The sequence below is a fragment of the Schizophyllum commune genome, assembly GCF_000143185.2.
Source record: "Schizophyllum commune H4-8 unplaced genomic scaffold SCHCOscaffold_9, whole genome shotgun sequence".
In the NCBI taxonomy this organism is placed as follows: Eukaryota; Fungi; Basidiomycota; class Agaricomycetes; order Agaricales; family Schizophyllaceae; genus Schizophyllum; species Schizophyllum commune.
The window spans coordinates 1258645-1276201 of record NW_026089546.1 but is presented as its reverse complement, the minus strand read 5'-3'; the positions used below and the strand labels follow the sequence as shown (position 1 = coordinate 1276201).

The window sequence follows — 17557 nt, the reverse complement described above, 5'->3', positions numbered from 1 at the left end:
TCGAGTACTCTTCATCCCTGCTGTGTTCTTGATAGCGTTTAAAGCTGCTGTATGGGTGAGGCGGACCGTGCTCGCAGCTGCGTTGGCGATAAGCCACGTTGTACATGCATTGTGCAGGCCTTGTGTTCGGTCATGGTAATTGTGATACATCGTCATGAATAACTCTGTATCATGTTGCGCCCTCTCGCTACGCATGATAGCCTTACTTCCTTGCTCTGTTTAGCTATCAGTCAAGACTAGGAGCATACGAGCTCAGAATCGCTCACCCTAATCTGCGCCGCCGTACAAACGTACGCTCCTAGTCTCACGAGACCATCCACGTCGCGGGCTCACGGCTCCTTCGCCCGTGCACCCTCCTACTCCCGCCCTCGCTTCGCTACCACGCAGTCAGCCCTCATTCCCACCAAACGCGCATCAGCTCTGCTCACCCTCATCCATCTCCTTCCGCATCTCCTTCCAAACCGGCCTCGCGAGCTCAAAGCCCTCGTTCACCTTCGCGTACGCCGTGCCACCAAGCCGCGCGACCGCCCGCAGCTTCGCGGGATCAATTGCGCTCCCATCCGGGGTCAGTATACTCTCGTTGACGTGGACGCGCTGGATGAGACCCAGGATAAGGGTCGTGGTGGGCGGCAGGTTGGCCTGGCCGGTTTCGGAGAGCGGCACGATATCGAAGTGGTGGTAGAGTTGGGGAGGGATTAGTCCCTGCGCCGCTAGATTGCTGGTTTGACCCACCTCGCACTCGAAGTTCACCGAACTGGCATCGACTAGCGCGGGCTTGATGCCCACCTATATAGCCATGTTAGCTTTAACAGCTTCCTGCGAGTTGTAACAGAAACCCACGAACACTTGGCCGCTTCCTGAGTCCCGCAATCTTCCACTCGTCCACATCCGCCGGACACTCCACACCGAAGTCGCGTTCATAGGTACAGCGAGGTGCTCGTTAACAATGTTGACGCTGAACTGCCTCGTGGCAAGGATGTTCTCGCGTGTATCTTTGGGACGTCGGGTAGTCAGGGAGTATGAGATGCTGAGCATGGGAGGGTTATGTCCGATCTGTCCTAGCCAGGGTTCGGCGTGAGTCTTGGGGGCGAGTAGGCTGACCGCAGAGGGACAGACCATGGAAAAGTAACTAAGGAGTCGCTTTCAGTAAGAAAGTGACAGGTAAAGAAATGCAGTTTGCGAACCTGAACGGCGCCAAATTGGGCACTCCATCTGCAGAAAGCGTCGACATGAATGCGATTGGACGTGGTACTATCGCGGAGCCCAGTATCTGGTATAGGTCCCTGAGCAAGCAGACCTCTGTTAGTCGCTCCGCACACAGCTCATTCACTCAAGACACACCTGGGTACTGCATCCTTGACCTCTATAGTCTTGATCTAATCGCTAACGTGCGAGGGCGGGGGAGCCGCGCCGTCTCCTACTCTCCAACTACGTTGCGGAGGGCTGTCGACCTTGAAGGCCGGGAGGCGCGGCGTAGTTCTCAGCCCGCGTGTGTGCCGCGCAGCACAGAGCCCATGAGAGCTCAGGACTCTGGAGACAAGCATGGAAGGCGACGACGTCCAGTATTCACTGGCAAGTGGCAATTGCAGCGCTCGGCTCGGACCGTGATGCGAGCACGTGGGAATTGCTCCCGATCAATGATCGTTGCGTTTACTCCGAATGGACTGTACTTCATTGTCCTGAGTGGTCTTGCCGGCGACATTATCTGCGACTATCTGGTCAAACTGTACGCCGGGTACTGCTCTGCAAATCTCAGTACTGATACACCGTCGGGTGTGCCGAGCGGTCGGGAGTCGAAGACGTTGGCTAAGATATTTCATGCTTGTAGGGCTTTTGCTTAGAAGGCTCGCTCCTGCCTCACCGATGTATGTATCGTTTACTTGGGTTGACCACAAGGTATTCTGCCTCACTCCGCGCGCCACCGTAGAAGTGATTGGAATATTGAACGTGAGATCGTGCCGACGGCCGACGGGGTCTCGACCTCGTGAATGATGTCAGCCGGCGCCTGCGCTGAAATTGCAGCGATGCCGAGTGGATGACTGTGTAACTACTTCCTGCACGTACGCCTTGCTCGTTCCCCCCGTTCTGCGCGCGCCAGGTGCGTTCAATCGCGCGAAGGCGACTGCTGCGGCACCTCTGCATTGAGTGGCGCACGTGGATAGATCCGAGGTTGCATTCATCAACGGGCGTGCCCAATGGCGCGTCTTGCCTTACTCCCCCACTCACTCCGCCCGACCGCGTCCCTGCGCCAGACGACCCGCGTTTTTGCGTCTCTCGCCCGCACACAAACGCGCATCCTACCACTGCATCCCCCAGTCCCCCTCCTTTGCCCTCTCGCCACCATGCAGCGCCGTCCGCATTCGACTGGGAAGAAGGGCGAGGACGCGCACACACACGAGCACGAACACACGCACGAACACGAGCACGGCGAGCACGGGCACGACCACAAACACGGACTCTTCACCGGGCACTCGCACGAAGACCATGCGCAAGAGGCCGAGCAGCTGATCACTGCGCTCCAACGCGGTGCGTACAGCTCTTCACTGCGGTCCACCGTCCCCTTCACTGACGCGCAGTACAGGCGACAGGGGGAGCAGAATAACAATCATTGGCTTGCTGTCCAACATCGGGCTCACAGCCGTGAAGGGCGTTGCAGGATGGGCGATGCATTCTGCAAGTCTCATGGCTGGCAAGTCCCCAATCCATCACGTGCTCGACGTGGCTAACCCCCCTCCTACCCCCTTCAGACGCCGGTCACTCGCTCAGTGGTACGTGGCACGCAACGCACCCTACTTCTCATCCTGATCGAGTGCCCAGACCTCCTCGGCGACTTTGTCGTCCTCATCTGCTGGCGGCTGTCCCGCAAGCCCAGCTCAGAGCGCTATCCATTCGGCTACGCAAAATGGGAGTCCGTCGGCACCACCACCGTTTCCCTCCTCCTCATTGGCGGAGGTGCGTATCCCCCGCATCCAGCTCCTTTTACCCCGCACTGACCCGCATCCCGACCCCAGCCCTCGGCATCGGCTTCCACTCCTACCACCTACTCCTCCATGCTCTCTCCGACGCCGCCGCTACGATGCCCGCGGGACCGCTGCACACCATGCTCGTCAACGTGACCGCGGTCGCCCCCGACGTGCCCGAAATTCTTGTTGAAGACCATACCCATGGCGTCGATGTCAATGCGGCGTGGTTCGCAGGGCTCAGTATCGCTGCAAAGGAAGTACTATACCGTGCGACGAAGAAGGTCGCGCTGGAAGAACAATCACCGGTCCTGCTCGCGAATGCCGTGCACCACCGGAGTGACGTGTACGGCTCTGCTGTCGCGCTCTTTGCCATCTTGGGCTCCTGGGTATGGCCAGCGCTCCCGCTGGATCCGTTGGGCGGTGCGTAGGCATGAGCATATCGTGCGACAAACCACTGAGCCCATTCGCAGGCCTCTTGGTCTCCATCGTCATCCTCAAGCAAGGCTTTGACCTGCTCGTCGGCTCCTGGAACGACCTCATCGACCGTGGTGTTTCGCCTTCGACTCGGAATAGCCTGCGCAAATCTCTCGAGCCCCTCATGGTCTCCCGCGCGACCACCGACGCCGAGGTCGCCGCGCTCTTGGACATTAAAGATATTCGGGCCAGGCGGGCCGGGTCGGTGATGTACGTCGACTTGACAGCCGTGGTCCCGGGCTCTACGACCATATCGGGTGCGGCATCGTTGGAGGACAAGATTACGGAGACGCTGAGGAAGGCGAAGAAGGAGGTGACGGATGTGCGGGTGCGGTTCGAGCCGGAGGAGAGGGCGCGGCAGTCGTGAGATGAGCGTTGTCGTGGTTGAACGGGGGTTTTGGGTAGTCTGTAGGTGTGTATGTATACATAATAATAGGTCTTTCCCGCTGCGAGGCAACTGGCTTCGATAAGGATTTCGCATGTACTTAATGTGAAGGACCATGGATCACAGGTATTTTTGAGGGGCAGGCTCGGGTTGTAGACCGTTATAGATACTTGTCCACTCCTCGCCCAGAGCAGCGCGTCGCACATCGATGGTGATACCAGCCGGCGATATAACGCGGTGGGGTGGAAAAGCAACGGGAAGGTGTCGAAGGCCATACGGGATCCAGAGGACGGGCACAAGAGATCCGTCAGCTGTTTCTGCGCGAAGCCACCCGTCCTCCTTTCGAGTATCGGCCCGCATGTACGATGCGATACACTCGGAAACGCTGCCGTGCAATCGACGAGGACTAACCTGCGAAGAACGCGCGCCATATCGTCAGCGACTATTCGAGCGCGAGCTGCAACAGTTCACAAACCTCGCTGTCATTCGCGGAAACTGAGTCAAGGACGTCCGAGCGAACCTTCGCGACCCCCACGGACTCGAGGATTTCGGCAGTGTCCCACACCCGAATACTGTAATCCTTCGACCCCGACACGATGAAGCGCCCGTGCGAGGCGAATGCAACAGAGTTCACGTAGTCTTCGTGTCTGAGCGTCACGCCGACTTGCCTGCCCGCGCTCACGCTCCAGAGTCGTACCGTGTTATCATCCGAGCCTGAGGCGATGTACTTCCCGTCAGGAGAGAAGGCGAGGGAATTTACTGGAGACTCGTGTCCTTGAAGTGCGTGGCCGATTTTCTGACCGCTTGACGCATCCCATAGCCAGATCGGATGACTGGTGTCGTAGTACGCCGCTGCGACTATCTGGCCATCTGGCGAATACGCAACGGAGTTGACCCATAGCCAACCGCATCCGTGCAAGACAAATTGCTCTTTCCTGGTCGCGAGATCCAGAATGCGGATTGTACAGTCATTCAACCCTGCCGCGACATGCTGGCCGTCTGACGAGAACGCGACAGAACTGACTTCCCGGCGGTACGTCGCGAATGCCGTGAATGGTTCACCTATGTGCTTCCCTGTAGCCAAATCCCATACTCGAACGGTACCGTCGTCGGATCCTGACGCAATGAGAGTTCCGTCGGGAGAGAACACAACGCAATTGATGGCGTCCGTGTGCCCCTCAAGAGTAATCTGGTCGCCTGTCGTCAGATTCTTCACTTGTACCGTACAATCGTTTGAGCCTGCGGCCAGGCGGTCGGCAGTGGGAGAATATGCAACGGACTTGATCTGGTAGCCGCATCCTTCGATGATCTTGCCTAGGCCCTCACCCGTTTCCGCATCCCATCCGCGTACAGTGCGATCCTCTGAGCCAGAGAATATGCGTCGTGCGTCAGGCGAGAGTGCGATGGAGTGTATAGCCATGTTGTGGGCTTTGGCGTCCGACAGATCACCGCGTACTGCGTCGGGTATGTCCCACACGCGGATAGTGCGATCGTCAGCACCAGATGCGATGCATCTACCATCCGGCGAGAATGCCAGACAGTTGACATACTCATCATGTCGCCCGACTACATCTCCGAGCGCCTGCCTGGTCAGTATATCCCATACGCGAACGGTACAATCGCGGGAGCCTGACGCGAGGCGGGTGCCGTCCGGTGAGAATGCAAGGACGCGAATGTCCCTCAGGTGCCCAATCAGCATGTTATCGAGCTGATCGCCAGTGGCCACGTCCCACAGGCGAAGCACACGCTCTCGCCAAGAGCCCGTCACCAGGAGTCCCCCATCAGGCGAGAGAGCAGCGCACCGTACGCGCGCATCCCCTATTTGTAGAGAGATTGAGCGGATCTGCCTCCCATCGGGCCAATGCCACACGCGCAAGGTATTATCTTGAGAGAACGACGCCAGATGGTTGTTATCCTGTAAGAATGTGGCAAATATGACCGCGGCGCTATGGCCTACAAGTGATTTGCCCATCTGTATACCAGATATCGGGTCAAATACTCGGACATTGTAGTCATTCGCGGTGCATATGGCCGTACGTGCGTCCCGGGAAAATGCGAGGCACTCCATGTCTTCGACTTGGTGGGACGGGACCTCACAGGCCGCACACTTCAGATGTCCGGAGGCCAAGTCTAAGAATCGCACTTCAGTGCCTTGCATGGCGAATGCGAGATATGTGCCATGGGAGGAGCACACCACGTGGGTTGCGCCATGATCGAAGTCGAGTATCTTGCCCGTTCGGTTTCCTGTAGCTACATTCCAGCATCGAACAGTATAATTGCCTACGCAGGCGATCAGGGACTTGCCGTCCAGTGAGTACGTTATGGTTTTCACTGTCGCCCGAGCGTCGATGATCGCGTTTTTGTCGTCTGGCCAGTCATCGTCTGTCGCGTCCCCAGAGACAGCAGACACCAGGCAAGAGAAAGATCCGCTCATTTTGCGAAGAGCGATAGCGGAACGAGGACTAAAAACCAGACCACTGGTATAGGTCTGAGGGGCAGACGCCATGATGCCTTCTCGGAACCGCGCATTAAACTTGATGCAATCTTGGATGAGTGTTCGCATTTCTGGCGTGCCATTTCCCTTGATATAGTGAGTGCTGGACTCGGAACCACATGAGTTTGCATATTTACCTCTGCCCAGATCAAATAGCGTTGTAGCTCTTCGGAAGGCACAGACTGAAGGTTCAACCAGCTACAAGCCTCCAACCAGAACAGGAATTGAGTCTGTAGGAAGTAGTGGACACGCGTGGTCAGACATAGCTTATGGTCCGCTGCATCGAGAGACCCAGATACGGTGCTTTCTTGCAGATGGTATCCAGCAGCACGGCATGCATATTGCACGCCAGGCGATATATACCGCTTTACCCTGTGCGAGAGGTCGGGAATCGCGCTGTTGAGCACGAACGAGGTGGAAATGCGGCAGATATTGAAGCGCAAGCCGCTAACGGGGTCGCCCATCATGCGGAAGCAGGTATCTGCGAGCCTGAACGGCAGCTGAGGATCGATGGTGATGGCGAAAGCACCGCTAGCTTCGGCGTCTAGGATAAAGTCGCGGAACGAGCTATGCAGGGGTCGAACAGGCTGGCCGCCATCTCCGCCGAGTCCCGTGAGGAGCGAGCTCAATCCGCTGAGCGCGTCGTCGATGTCTGCGCCAGGAAGCAGCACTTTGCCAAAATCCACGAAGACGGCTCGATTTTGGGCGCTGTGGGCCAGAAGAATCCAAGCAAGTACTTGCTGGTAGACATCCATCATCTCGCCATCATTTGGGTCGAAATGAGACTGGAGAATGACCTCGTACATTGCGTAGAGCCTTTGCCCAGGCGCTTGCATGACGCGCGCGATGAGAGTGCTTGAGGATATCGCGAGCCTCGGGTTGTCTTCCCTAGTGAGCTCTCGGCACAGCAGCGCGGCGCACTCGAAGAGGTTCTGCGCCGCATGAACGACATCGTCTGCCAGATTCTCTGCAGGCGTATGCGCAAGCTTTCCTCCTACGAAGAGCCTAATATCGCCTTCCGTATCCAGGGTGTCGTCGATGGGCAAGAACCGAACAAAGTCTACCCGCGATGCGAGATAGGTCTGAATGTCGCGGTCCGGACGACTGGTGATCAGAAAGCGGATATTGCGAGGAATGATCTCGTCGCCCAAGCAGTCACGGAGTATCTCTAGCAATGCTCTGCGTTTGGCCGCAAGCCCGGCGCTTCTCGAGGCATCGGCTTCGTCTGAATAAGGACATTCATCGAGCGCATCGATAATGAATACGATAGGGACGGAGGTCGAGCAATTGCTGAGAGGACCCGTGACTGATTGTTCGAATTGGTCGCGTATATCCAGGGTGGATAGCACGTCCGAGTCTAATGCGCATAGATTGTCGTGGTAGGACTTGCTGTGGTACGCCAGCTGCAACGCCCACGTAGGAATGAGTTGATGGGCCGCCCGATCACGATCCGCGTTGTCGAAGGCGAAGAACGGTGCAAGGACCCCAATGTTCTTCAGCTGCAAAGCCGCTGAGTGTGCGACAGCCGACTTTCCCGCCCCAGCAACACCGTGCAGAAACAGAGCGCGCTGACCATCAGGGTTGAAGACCCACTCTTGGATTTCACGCAGTACCGTGGTCCGAGTTCCCGGCAAGCAGCTCCGTGACGTACCCGCCTGGATGTGTCGTGCGTAGGGGAGGTGCTCCAGGGCTTCCTTGTTAACTTCGACGCGACGGTGAGTCGCAACACGAGATTCAGAGAGGCGAGCTTACAGATATTCTGGGCCAGTCGTTCGACGCGGAAAACGGCGGTCTGCGTGTCTAGATGGCCCTTCAGATGTACCTCCTGTGTATATAATTGTAGTTTTTGGCGTAGTATCTTGACTTGCTCGCTTGTTCTCCTTGATGTGCGGTCGCCTGGACGAGAAGATCTGCATTCAGCGCTGGCCGTTGCGAAGGAATACCCAGGCGTACCAATTCCCGCTCGACCTACTTCGCTAATCAAGGTCAGGGCACAATAGATTTGTAGTACGAGCGCTTCGCGAGCCTCTCGTTGCTTCGCTCGTTGGTCTTCATACTCTGGTTCGTCGAGCTCTAGTGTGACTTTGCAGGCTGCGCTCGTCTCGTCAATGAGGCAAAGAATGGCCTCATTGCGCTCGATTCTCGTGCCGAGGACCTAAGGGGACGTGAGTCTGACACCTCGCAGCAAGAACGATCCACTTACGTCGACGCCCATTTGCAGCAGCGCCAGTACTGCCTTTGAGATGGGGTTCACCTACAGCGTGGAGTCAGGTACTGATTACATGGCATGCGTCGCGGCGTACTTCTGCAGCGATGGTCCCAATTTTAACAACACGTCGAACATATCTCTCCATAGTCGCCCATTTGTCGGATACTGTTAAAGGAGCTGCCATCGCTATCGCGTCTACATCGCCATCGCATCGGGCCGTCACGGTCAGGGCTAGGCTAGCTTTGCTCGACAACGCTGAGCTGCACGATTCGAGTGGCACTGGCGATGGGTGATTGGATTAGAAGCGATTCGCGCAGTGCAGACCAATCGTTTGGTGTATGACGCACACGCTTGGACTATCCCATCTTGATTCAGCAGCGTGTCCAACGAGCATTGCTGGGTTGCGATGCGCTCATCGGCCTTGAAGCGGTGCTCTGCGAAAAGCTGTATCCGAAGAGTCGACGCTGGCCGCGCGGTGCTGTACGAGATCTAAGAGAGAGCCCCGACTGAGATCGTCGTAAAGCTCACAAGTCAAGGTGCATGTCCACCTCAAGATCGCATCGCTTGTATTCCCCGTCGCCAACGGCGAACGTGGCGTACAGGCGTCGAGTTCGCTTTCGCAACGCAAAGCGGTCCTTCTGGATACGCGGAACCTCGTCATTTCCAGGAGCATCTATGCAAGGCGGATTAGAGACTGCTGTTCGGGCCCGAGGCAGTCGAGTATGCACGCACGGTGTATAGTGAAGAGGTAGGCTCGATCGGGGCGCAGACCGTGTGCAACGCCCATGGTGGAAGGGGCTAAGACGGTGCTAGCTTCGTCACACCTGCAATTGCAAGCGCTCGCGCACGCCTCCCACGCCTTATGGGGTTCTTCGTGAGACTCGAGCGATGTCATACCAAGAGCAGCAAATGTTGGCATTGACCTATAGCGATACACGCTTCCTTCGATCAGACACGGAGCGTGCATTGCGACTGCGCGCCAGAGTCCTCGTACGGTCTGATTCTGAAGCCTTTGTTACTCCGCTCTGGTCAAGCGCAACTGACCTTGTTTGCGGGAAAAGTGGCGCTTGCGCGGTCCGAGTTGCCGAACTGACGTTCGAACCTTGATCACAACCATAGTCATTATTCCAAGTGCAGATCTCTAGTTAGGGCAGCAAATGGACTTCCGCATGCCATTCGAGTTCGGCCGGATGAACGAAGATCGTCCTTTCTTCTCCAAGAGGTTATATCGGCGAAGGGGAAACAGTGGGTGCATGAACCTCCTGTAGCCGCCGTTGAGGACTCGGGCACGACTAACACACTCGAAGGAACCACGAGGGTGCATCACAATGCTCTAGAAGTCTAGGACTACTTATGAAATCATCCCAGCTTGACGTTGAATGCTCGGTGACGCCCTAGCTAACATACGAACCCAACGACAGGCCCTGCGAAGCAGCGGTTGGGGGCGAGCTGACCTTTCGCCACAAAGGCGGCTAGTGTGGACGAAGGGGAGACCAAGTATCATATGCTTACGGGACAAAAGTTGACGGAACAGCGGCTCACAAGCAGGATGAGGCCGCGGGCCCGATCAATCCTTGATACTGGATACGCATGTTCACGGGGATTGTGTCGTCCAAAGGAAGTTCATGTCAGAAGGTTCGTCGTGCAGAGCTCTTGTCACTCCCTGCAAGTTGGGTTGAAGAGTACAGAGCAGAGTCGTGAATGTTGCCCTCGACCAATCGCTCTGCAAAGACGCGACTCGTCACCGGCTGTTTCCCGCGGTTAAATGTCTTGGCCTGGGACGAAGCGTGCGTCTACTTCAGTTGCTTCTTAATGGTGGGTAAGACGATTATGTGGCCTTTATAATGGATGGCTCAGCTGGAACGGATAGCTTTGCGCAAGGCTGAATTCAGCGAAGGCCAAGACGGAAGGGAGGCCGAGAAAGCCGCTAGCTGCGTCTGTGGATCGCATCCGCACAGGGGAGCCCGAATCGGACAAGTGTCTTCTTTCCGTGGGAATTACGTTCGGATTCGAGGTTCGCTCGGCGTCGCACGGGGATGGACAGTGTCTGCAGGTTTGCGATCTTGTCGGAGGTGAGAATTATTCGACTCATCCTGACTCGCAGGAGGTCGACGCTCGTGCGCGATCCGTCAGACAAGGAGCGGCTGGCTGTAGGGCCCTTGGAAGCTCACTCAGCGGGTGGTGGCCAAGATGCAGTATAAGGAGCAGCGACGACTACGAGCTTCACTACCTCTGTAATTTGCAGGCCTACCAACTCACTTTCATCGTTCTTCGAGTTCAAGAATGGCTACCACTGTCAAGGCGTACGGCGTCACGGGCCCCAACGAGCAGCTGAAGCCGCTCTTCATCGAGCGTCGCGCGCCGGACGATAACGACGTCGTCATCGACATCAAGTACGCGGGTGTCTGCCACAGCGACATCCACACTTTGCGCGGGGTACGCGCCCCCTTGTCCTCCCTCGTATGGAACGGGAATGCTGACAACAGAACCAGGACTGGGGCGAGATCCCATTCCCCATGGTCGTCGGCCATGAGATCACTGGCGTCGTTCGCAGCGTCGGCAAGAACGTTACCAAGTTCAAAGTCGGCCAAAACGTCGGCGTTGGTACCCTCGTGAACTCCTGTCGCACCTGCGAGAACTGCAAGGACGGCGAGGAGCCGTACTGTCTCGGCAACGACGAGCTCCCTGGCTATGTCGCCACATATAATAGCAAGGTCAGTTTCTCGCACTGGACCTCCTCCGCGAACCCGGTTGCTCAACGTGCGTGATAGGACTGGAAGGCGAACTGGACACCGACAAAAGGCGGGTACTCGCAGATGATCGTCGTCGACCAGGACTTCGTCCTGAGCATCCCGGACGGCATGTCTCTGGATAAAGCCGCCCCCCTCCTGTGTAGGTAGCTTGCCTTTACTGTCAGAATGATTTTCTGACGATGAATAGGCGCCGGTATCACGATGTACTCGCCGCTCCGTTACTGGAACGCTGGTCCTGGCAAGCGCGTCGCTATCATTGGCCTGGGTGGTCTCGGCCACATCGGCGTCAAGATCGCGAAGTACGTTGTTAGCTCTTCGCGTCAGTCTCTGAAAAACTGAACTTCGGCTAGGGCCCTCGGCGCGGAGGTCACCGTCCTCTCCCAGTCCCTCAGCAAGAAGGAGCTCGGCCTTAAGCTCGGCGCTGACCAGTACTTCGCGACGGCGGATGCACAGACCTTCGAGACGCTCAAGGGCCACTTCGACCTCATCCTCAGCACCGTCTCCGCGGACCTCGACTTCGACCAGTACTTGTCGCTCCTCCGCCGCAACGGCAGCCTCGTCGAGGTGGGCCTGCCCGAGGAGCCGATGAAGGTCCACGCGTTCAGCCTTGTTCTCGGCCGTCGCAGCATTTCCGGGTCCTCCGTCGGTGGCCTTAAGGAAACGCAGGAGATGCTGGACTTCTGTGGTATGTCCCCGCTATTTCGATTCAGAGCGTCCGACTCTTATGTGCATCGCAGCGAAGCATGACATTGCTGCTGATATTGAGACCATTCCAGCCTCTTACATGTATGTCCATCCGTATCGTCTTCGCGTTTGTCGCTGAATATCGTTGCAGCAACGAGGCTTGGGAGCGCGTGCTCAAGTCCGACGTACGCTTCCGCTTTGTCATCGATATTGCTACGCTGTAAGACCGTAAGACAGGCCTACTGTATACAAGATCGTGCCCATGATGAGCTATAAGCATGACATTTCCTAAATACGAACTTCGACCGCGTTGTTGCAAACCTGATGAGACACCTGAAAACCTCACCTCTTGAACCGCAGCGTCTGGAGTCGCGACAGCGACGACTCGCAAGTGTACAGATTACTTGAGATTTCGCCTGTTCCCCCTGGAGAGCATATGGTACGTAATTTCGCTCGCTCAAACTGCGGCTTGGAAAAACGATTGGACAAACTCCCATGCTACTACTACTGTGACGGCTTCCACCGAGACGTTCATACCAAGTTCAAGGACTCCTTCACTGACTTCCAATTGTGCGCCTCCCACAGGTGATTCGCCCCGCCGGCGCCATCCTCGTCGCATATCCTCGTTTCTGTGTTCAGAAGCCCCCGCTCGGCGATGTCCTGTATCTGCTGCAGATATTCCGCGGTGATCTTCTCATGATTCATGGGCACCTCATCGACCTCCACGACGTCCGCATTCAGTAGTGCACCGAGTTCCCGGAATGTTACGTGGCCACCCTCAATGCGTAGCGTTTTGTTAGCGAGTTCGGACAGCGGGTAGTGGGTGACAACGTGGGCAACAAAGCCTGGAGTTATCTGGATGAGCGCTTCCAAAGCTACGAAAAGCTTACCTCCGATGTCGCTAGTGTGCGTAACGGACACCGGCGTGTTCCCTTCAATGCCCTTGAGCAGGCTGATCTTCTTGTTGACGGTGTAGCCGACCATCGGAAGGGTGAAGGTTTCGAAGGCGCCGGTCTACGGCGAGGTTAGTCAGAGACAGACAAAGGCGGGTTACGGCGACTAACGAAGATGCGCAAGGATGGCAAACCGATGAATTCCAGATGTTCTACATGAGGTAGATGAGCATAGTACAATCAACTCCGGTCTGAGCAGTTGACGTACCCGCAACCTGTATCTTCGGCGCCAGGAAGAACGGCGCCTCTGCCAGAGGGAACCCTTGGCTGATCGTCCCGAACTCGCTTGGGACGAAGAGCTTGACGCCAGCCGCCTTAGCGGCGTCGGCGAGGGGAATCTGTTGGATGATACCGCTTCCGATCGAGATGACGACCTCGACCTGGTGCTCACGAAGGAGGCTCGCAGTCCCTGTAACATCATCGTAGTCGACAGGTACATAAGCGACCTCCTTTGGGAGCCACCCGGGCCGAGTAGTAGTTTTGCGGGTGAGCACGAGCACGTAGGCTCCTGGAGTGGAGGTTAGACCCTCGAGGAGGGGTTCTCCAACCGCACTCTGCACGCCGGAAACAGCGAAGGATTTGAAAGTCGCAGACATGCCGGAAAGAAGGGGGTTGCTGCACCAACGTTGAAGGGGCGAGGGATCCTGGTGCGTCACCAAGTCCACACGGTTCATCCTTTATGGGAAGGACTCACAGTATCGGGGATTGAGCGTCGACGGTCGATGCGGCTTAGGGAGTCGATGAACAGGTGCAAGCCAAACATGCTCAGTTTTGTGGTCCTGAAGAAGCGCGAATGCGAACCGACGATGTCTGATGGGCAGAAACTCATGGATCAGGTTCGAAAGAGGCGGTTGACTTCTCGGGCGCTATCCCGTACAAGCGGAATTCGATTCAGCATGTAAACCGCCTATCGGACGAGATCTAGGTGATAAACGAAGAACGAAGACTCTGTACAGATTAAGCAGAAAATCAGGATGAACGAGACAACCTCGCACCTATAACATAAGGCAGGTCGCTGCAATTCAGCTACGACCTGCCTACACCCTGCTTCCCGTTGGCGTCAAACGTGCCACCTTTGGCAGCTCGAGCGGATCGGTCGTGTCCTCGTGAGCGAAGCTGACTGTCTGACGCGTCAACGTCGTACTAGCGGGGTTCGTCGCAACCGCCCAACGGGATGCGTCAGTCGGTGTCAAAGTACCCTGGCGCGCCACCCCCAGCGTGACGCGCACGTTGATCAACATGTACGCGATGCCAGATATCTCTGCCGTGCAGTCCATGACAGGGAGAAAGAGCGGCCAGTGCATCGCGTAGAAGACCATCAAGATGGCATCGTAGACACTGTGAAGGGATGCCATTGCTTCGTGAGTCGTCAAGTGGAACACCAAGAGAGCCGACTTACAGGACGAGCGCAGCGCTTTCCACGAAGATGACCAGGCTTTCCTAGGACGTGTCAGCACTGAGAATAGCGCCAACAGAAAAAGCTCTTACGGAGAGGCATGGGCCGTCACAGCGGGTCGAGTGCTTGGCTGACTTCCAGAGGCGCCATGAGATCATTGCTGCGATCGGTCGTGAGCCTTGCTGTATGCGACTGGGTGGGCGACAAGAAGATACCCGTGCAATAAGCGTTCACTCTATGTCACAGACGTCAGCGCCGATGCTAAGCGGAGGAAGGATGCGATCATCTCACAGCAAGTCCAACGCAAGGATCAAGATGGTTGTCGCATAGCTCCGTTGGCTCTTGAAGCTGCTGCCGGTGCCAGGCGAACTCTCCTGCGTTGTTGACGTCAGTTAGTTTTTTTCCAGTAGGTCACAGCCATGATCAAGCTCACAGCGTAGTGACTGATGAGCTCCCCAAATGCCGTTGCTGTAGGAAGCGTCAGGGCAGTCAGTTGCTTTCTAAAATTTGCACTGACCAATGGCCCCGACGAGCGAAAGGAGCGGAATGCAGACGATCCACTTGCGATCTTGCCACACGATGTACAAGCGATATATCTATCCCATTTCAGCCATCTTTCGAAGCAGAGATCGAATGCACCATACCACGAGAAAATCGGCGACCGTCACTGTAAAGTACACGATCGCAGTCTTGACGAAATAGAGCGGCTCGTCAGAGTCGGCGAGATACGAACTGCCCGCTGGACTCCAGAAGATAGCTCGATACAGCTGCACACAGCAAATCGCCCAGTGCTACAGCAAGAATTCAGCAAGGCGTCGAAGATTTAGCAGAGCATCGAATTTTGTCTGCCAGATGACGCACCAATGTGACGGCCACAATCAGAATGATAATGCCTGCAAGGATCCACCAGTTCAGAGGTTTCTGGCGACGGATGCGCTTCCTGCACATGTAAAAGATCGACGGCAGGGCGAGGGTGAGGAAAAGCCCTTGAAGGAGAGACTGGACGGTGAAACCCCAGAACCCAATCGCAGTGTCGTTCATGCTCATGCTATCGTGAGTACAGTAAGGAAGAGGTGCGGGGGAAGGAAGGTTGAGGAGGGAAGGAGAGAATACGGGTCAAGGAGGGATGCGGGGGAGAGAAGGAGAGGAGGACTTGGGAGCTGTCAGTGCGGGGTCATATAGATCAGAAGTCAGTGATGAGTACTCAACAGCGTCCCAGAGGCAATTCGTCAGTTGAGCTCCGTCACTCACCCATCACTTTGGACGCGGCATTGACGGATACGATGATGGGGGTCGATGTCAGGCAAATCCTTACTATCCAGGCGACGAAGGTCCAGCCATAGCAGGCGAGATGACCTCTCACACTTTATGTACGGTAGTCAGTTCGTAAAACATTCCTTTCGTTACGAACTCTCCATTGTAGGAGAAATTGCATCTAGATGTGGCCAGCGTCAACGTCAGAGAGATCCGGATAAGAAGCATCTTACCAGTCTGTTCGAGGTCGTGAGGCGATATCGTCGCATCGCTAGACGGGAGTGTGGCCGATGGTACCTTGACACTGTCGCCAACGGTCTTGTCATCCAACTGTTCGGCCGTCTGTTCCGTAGTGGAATCGCTTGTCGGGTACGCGACCGCCCACTCGAGCGCGCTGCGCGGAGCTGAGATACCCTCGCGCGCGATACCGAGAGACACACGGACACTGATGAGCACATATGCGGTCGCTGCAACCACGGGAAAAATGTCTATGAGAAGCAAGCAGACAAGCTCGTGTAGCGCGTATGCGCTGAGGGCAGCAACGCCGCAGGCTCTGTAAAAAAATCCGGTGTTCAGCGGCACCGATGACCGATGGCAGCTTGGATATGTATGTACGCACAGAGATGCGCCCGAGCTTTCAATGAATATGACGAGGCTGTCCTGCGATACACGAGGGTAAGGACGCGGACCTAGCAATCGAAAGCAAATACTTACAGTAAGTTTTGGGCCACCCGAACCGACACCAGCATGGAAGGATTTCCAGATGCGCCAGGAGATCATCACTTCGAGCGTATGAGCTATTGCTCTTGACCGAAAAGCAGCCCCTTACGTGTGCAATAAGCGTTCAATCTGGAGAGGACTGGCGTCAGAGTTGACATGTTGTTGTCTCAGTCTCAAGGGTTCACCTACGACATGTCCATAGCGAAAATTGCGAAGATCCATTTCGAAAAGGGTGGCTTGTAGATGCTATCCGTAGGGCGCTCTGACTGAATCTCCATCAGCCAGTAAAAAGGGATGTTTGGGTGCGGACTTCACGTCGAAATGTAGATATATTTCGAACACCTCTGCGGCTGTTCCAGATATGTTAGCTGTCAACAACGGTGGACAGGACATGGACCCACCGGCGGACACAAGGAGCAGCACAATGGGCAGGAAAAGCACCATCACTTGGTCACGCCATATCATATGGAGGCGGTAGATCTGCCAGGGGTGAAGCGTCAGCCCGACTGGTGGCTGGCCAGCGTACGGAAAGGTATGCTTACGAGCAGCGTAGCGGCGACGGAAAGAGTCAGGTACAACAAGGCTGACTTGGTGACATACGTCGGCTCGTAAAAATCTGTGATGTAATAATCCGCGTCGGTGATGCCAGGCGAGAAAAAAGCCCCAAAAAGTCGCGCAAAGCCTACAGCCCAATGCTGAAGGGAGAAAAATTAGCCCAGTGCCGTTACTCAGTAGATAGTGGGCATACCGCAGTAACGCTGGCAATGAGCGCGCAGACTCCCCCAAAGACCCACTTGTCAAGAGATGCATTGCGCTTCCGCCTTTGCACCATAAAGTACAGCGAGAGAAAAGCGGTTGACAAAAACAAGCCCAGTAATAGCGTCTCAATCGCGAAGCTGATGAAAAAGATGCGAATCGGTTTGTCTTCGGCCATGCTAGACAATCGACGAGACGAGAGGCAGCAGTTTTGCACCCCGGCGTGTCCTTATAGATTCCCGAGAGCCTTCACCGCCTTCCATCACCTATAAGCATCTTCTGTCGGATCGAATAACACTGTTATTCAAGAGGGAACATACGGGTGGCGACTGCGATCATCCCACACAGACCGATATCCAAGGATCAAAGGCGGATGTGGCGAGGAGAGCAGTACTGTTGAGAACGCCTTCGACGCAAAGAGCTCATATTGGAGCAATACATGTGAGAACGATATCCAAACGCAACCATCGTAAGAGGCAAGACGATGCAATGACTATCGTTGTCGAGTACACTCCG

At 55.9% G+C, this 17557-nt stretch overlaps 9 protein-coding genes across 9 annotated transcripts; 3 read left to right on the top strand and 6 right to left on the bottom strand.

Moving 5' to 3' along the window:
* Positions 1-55: 55 nt before the first annotated feature.
* On the bottom strand, positions 56-1131 carry SCHCODRAFT_02634598 (uncharacterized protein). The gene is made up of 4 exons (XM_003029330.3): positions 841-1131; positions 429-786; positions 267-376; positions 56-215 (listed from the first exon to the last, which is right to left on the bottom strand). The coding sequence occupies exons 1-3, from the start codon at positions 1117-1119 to the stop codon at positions 357-359; spliced, it is 657 nt and encodes a 218-aa protein (XP_003029376.2). The 5' UTR covers positions 1120-1131; the 3' UTR covers positions 56-215; positions 267-356.
* A 1211-nt stretch (positions 1132-2342) lies between these two features.
* Positions 2343-4235, top strand: SCHCODRAFT_02739469 (cation efflux protein; the record flags this gene model as incomplete). The annotated part of the gene is made up of 5 exons (XM_050347161.1): positions 2343-2526; positions 2748-2768; positions 2818-2952; positions 3012-3383; positions 3434-4235. The coding sequence occupies 5 exons, from the start codon at positions 2343-2345 to the stop codon at positions 3802-3804; spliced, it is 1083 nt and encodes a 360-aa protein (XP_050198847.1). The 3' UTR covers positions 3805-4235.
* SCHCODRAFT_02510330 (WD40 repeat-like protein) lies at positions 3943-7152 on the bottom strand (the record flags this gene model as incomplete). Its single annotated transcript, XM_003029329.2, has 3 exons — positions 3943-4233; positions 4331-6403; positions 6454-7152. 3 exons carry the CDS (start codon positions 7150-7152, stop codon positions 3943-3945), a joined length of 3063 nt encoding a protein of 1020 aa, XP_003029375.2.
* A 78-nt stretch (positions 7153-7230) lies between these two features.
* On the bottom strand, positions 7231-9193 carry SCHCODRAFT_02449730 (uncharacterized protein; the record flags this gene model as incomplete). Its single annotated transcript, XM_050342551.1, has 7 exons — positions 7231-8018; positions 8069-8212; positions 8270-8471; positions 8520-8570; positions 8620-8804; positions 8873-9003; positions 9054-9193. Coding segments are annotated over 7 exons (1641 nt in total), but the record flags the coding sequence as incomplete, so codon positions are not given.
* Positions 9194-9732: 539 nt separating this feature from the next.
* SCHCODRAFT_02368194 (uncharacterized protein) lies at positions 9733-10741 on the top strand. Its single transcript, XM_050342489.1, has 5 exons — positions 9733-9774; positions 9833-10160; positions 10219-10340; positions 10396-10578; positions 10630-10741. Exons 2-5 carry the CDS (start codon positions 10030-10032, stop codon positions 10677-10679), a joined length of 486 nt encoding a protein of 161 aa, XP_050198845.1. The 5' UTR covers positions 9733-9774; positions 9833-10029; the 3' UTR covers positions 10680-10741.
* Positions 10742-10808: 67 nt separating this feature from the next.
* SCHCODRAFT_02670449 (GroES-like protein) lies at positions 10809-12706 on the top strand (the record flags this gene model as incomplete). The annotated part of the gene is made up of 9 exons (XM_003029739.1): positions 10809-10961; positions 11018-11239; positions 11297-11417; positions 11466-11577; positions 11629-11963; positions 12016-12064; positions 12114-12182; positions 12323-12401; positions 12548-12706. The coding sequence occupies 9 exons, from the start codon at positions 10809-10811 to the stop codon at positions 12704-12706; spliced, it is 1299 nt and encodes a 432-aa protein (XP_003029785.1).
* A 1246-nt stretch (positions 12707-13952) lies between these two features.
* On the bottom strand, positions 13953-14469 carry SCHCODRAFT_02509949 (uncharacterized protein; the record flags this gene model as incomplete). The annotated part of the gene is made up of 3 exons (XM_003029328.2): positions 13953-14253; positions 14315-14355; positions 14404-14469. The coding sequence occupies 3 exons, from the start codon at positions 14467-14469 to the stop codon at positions 13953-13955; spliced, it is 408 nt and encodes a 135-aa protein (XP_003029374.1).
* Positions 14470-15458: 989 nt separating this feature from the next.
* SCHCODRAFT_02634579 (uncharacterized protein) lies at positions 15459-16703 on the bottom strand. Its single transcript, XM_050345821.1, has 7 exons — positions 16687-16703; positions 16471-16635; positions 16395-16414; positions 16280-16347; positions 16185-16225; positions 15799-16118; positions 15459-15746 (listed from the first exon to the last, which is right to left on the bottom strand). Exons 4-7 carry the CDS (start codon positions 16343-16345, stop codon positions 15715-15717), a joined length of 459 nt encoding a protein of 152 aa, XP_050198844.1. The 5' UTR covers positions 16346-16347; positions 16395-16414; positions 16471-16635; positions 16687-16703; the 3' UTR covers positions 15459-15714.
* On the bottom strand, positions 16284-17368 carry SCHCODRAFT_02368171 (uncharacterized protein). The gene is made up of 7 exons (XM_050342488.1): positions 17362-17368; positions 17034-17307; positions 16828-16980; positions 16687-16765; positions 16601-16635; positions 16395-16551; positions 16284-16347 (listed from the first exon to the last, which is right to left on the bottom strand). Exons 2-6 carry the CDS (start codon positions 17217-17219, stop codon positions 16471-16473), a joined length of 534 nt encoding a protein of 177 aa, XP_050198843.1. The 5' UTR covers positions 17220-17307; positions 17362-17368; the 3' UTR covers positions 16284-16347; positions 16395-16470.
* Positions 17369-17557: the final 189 nt, after the last annotated feature.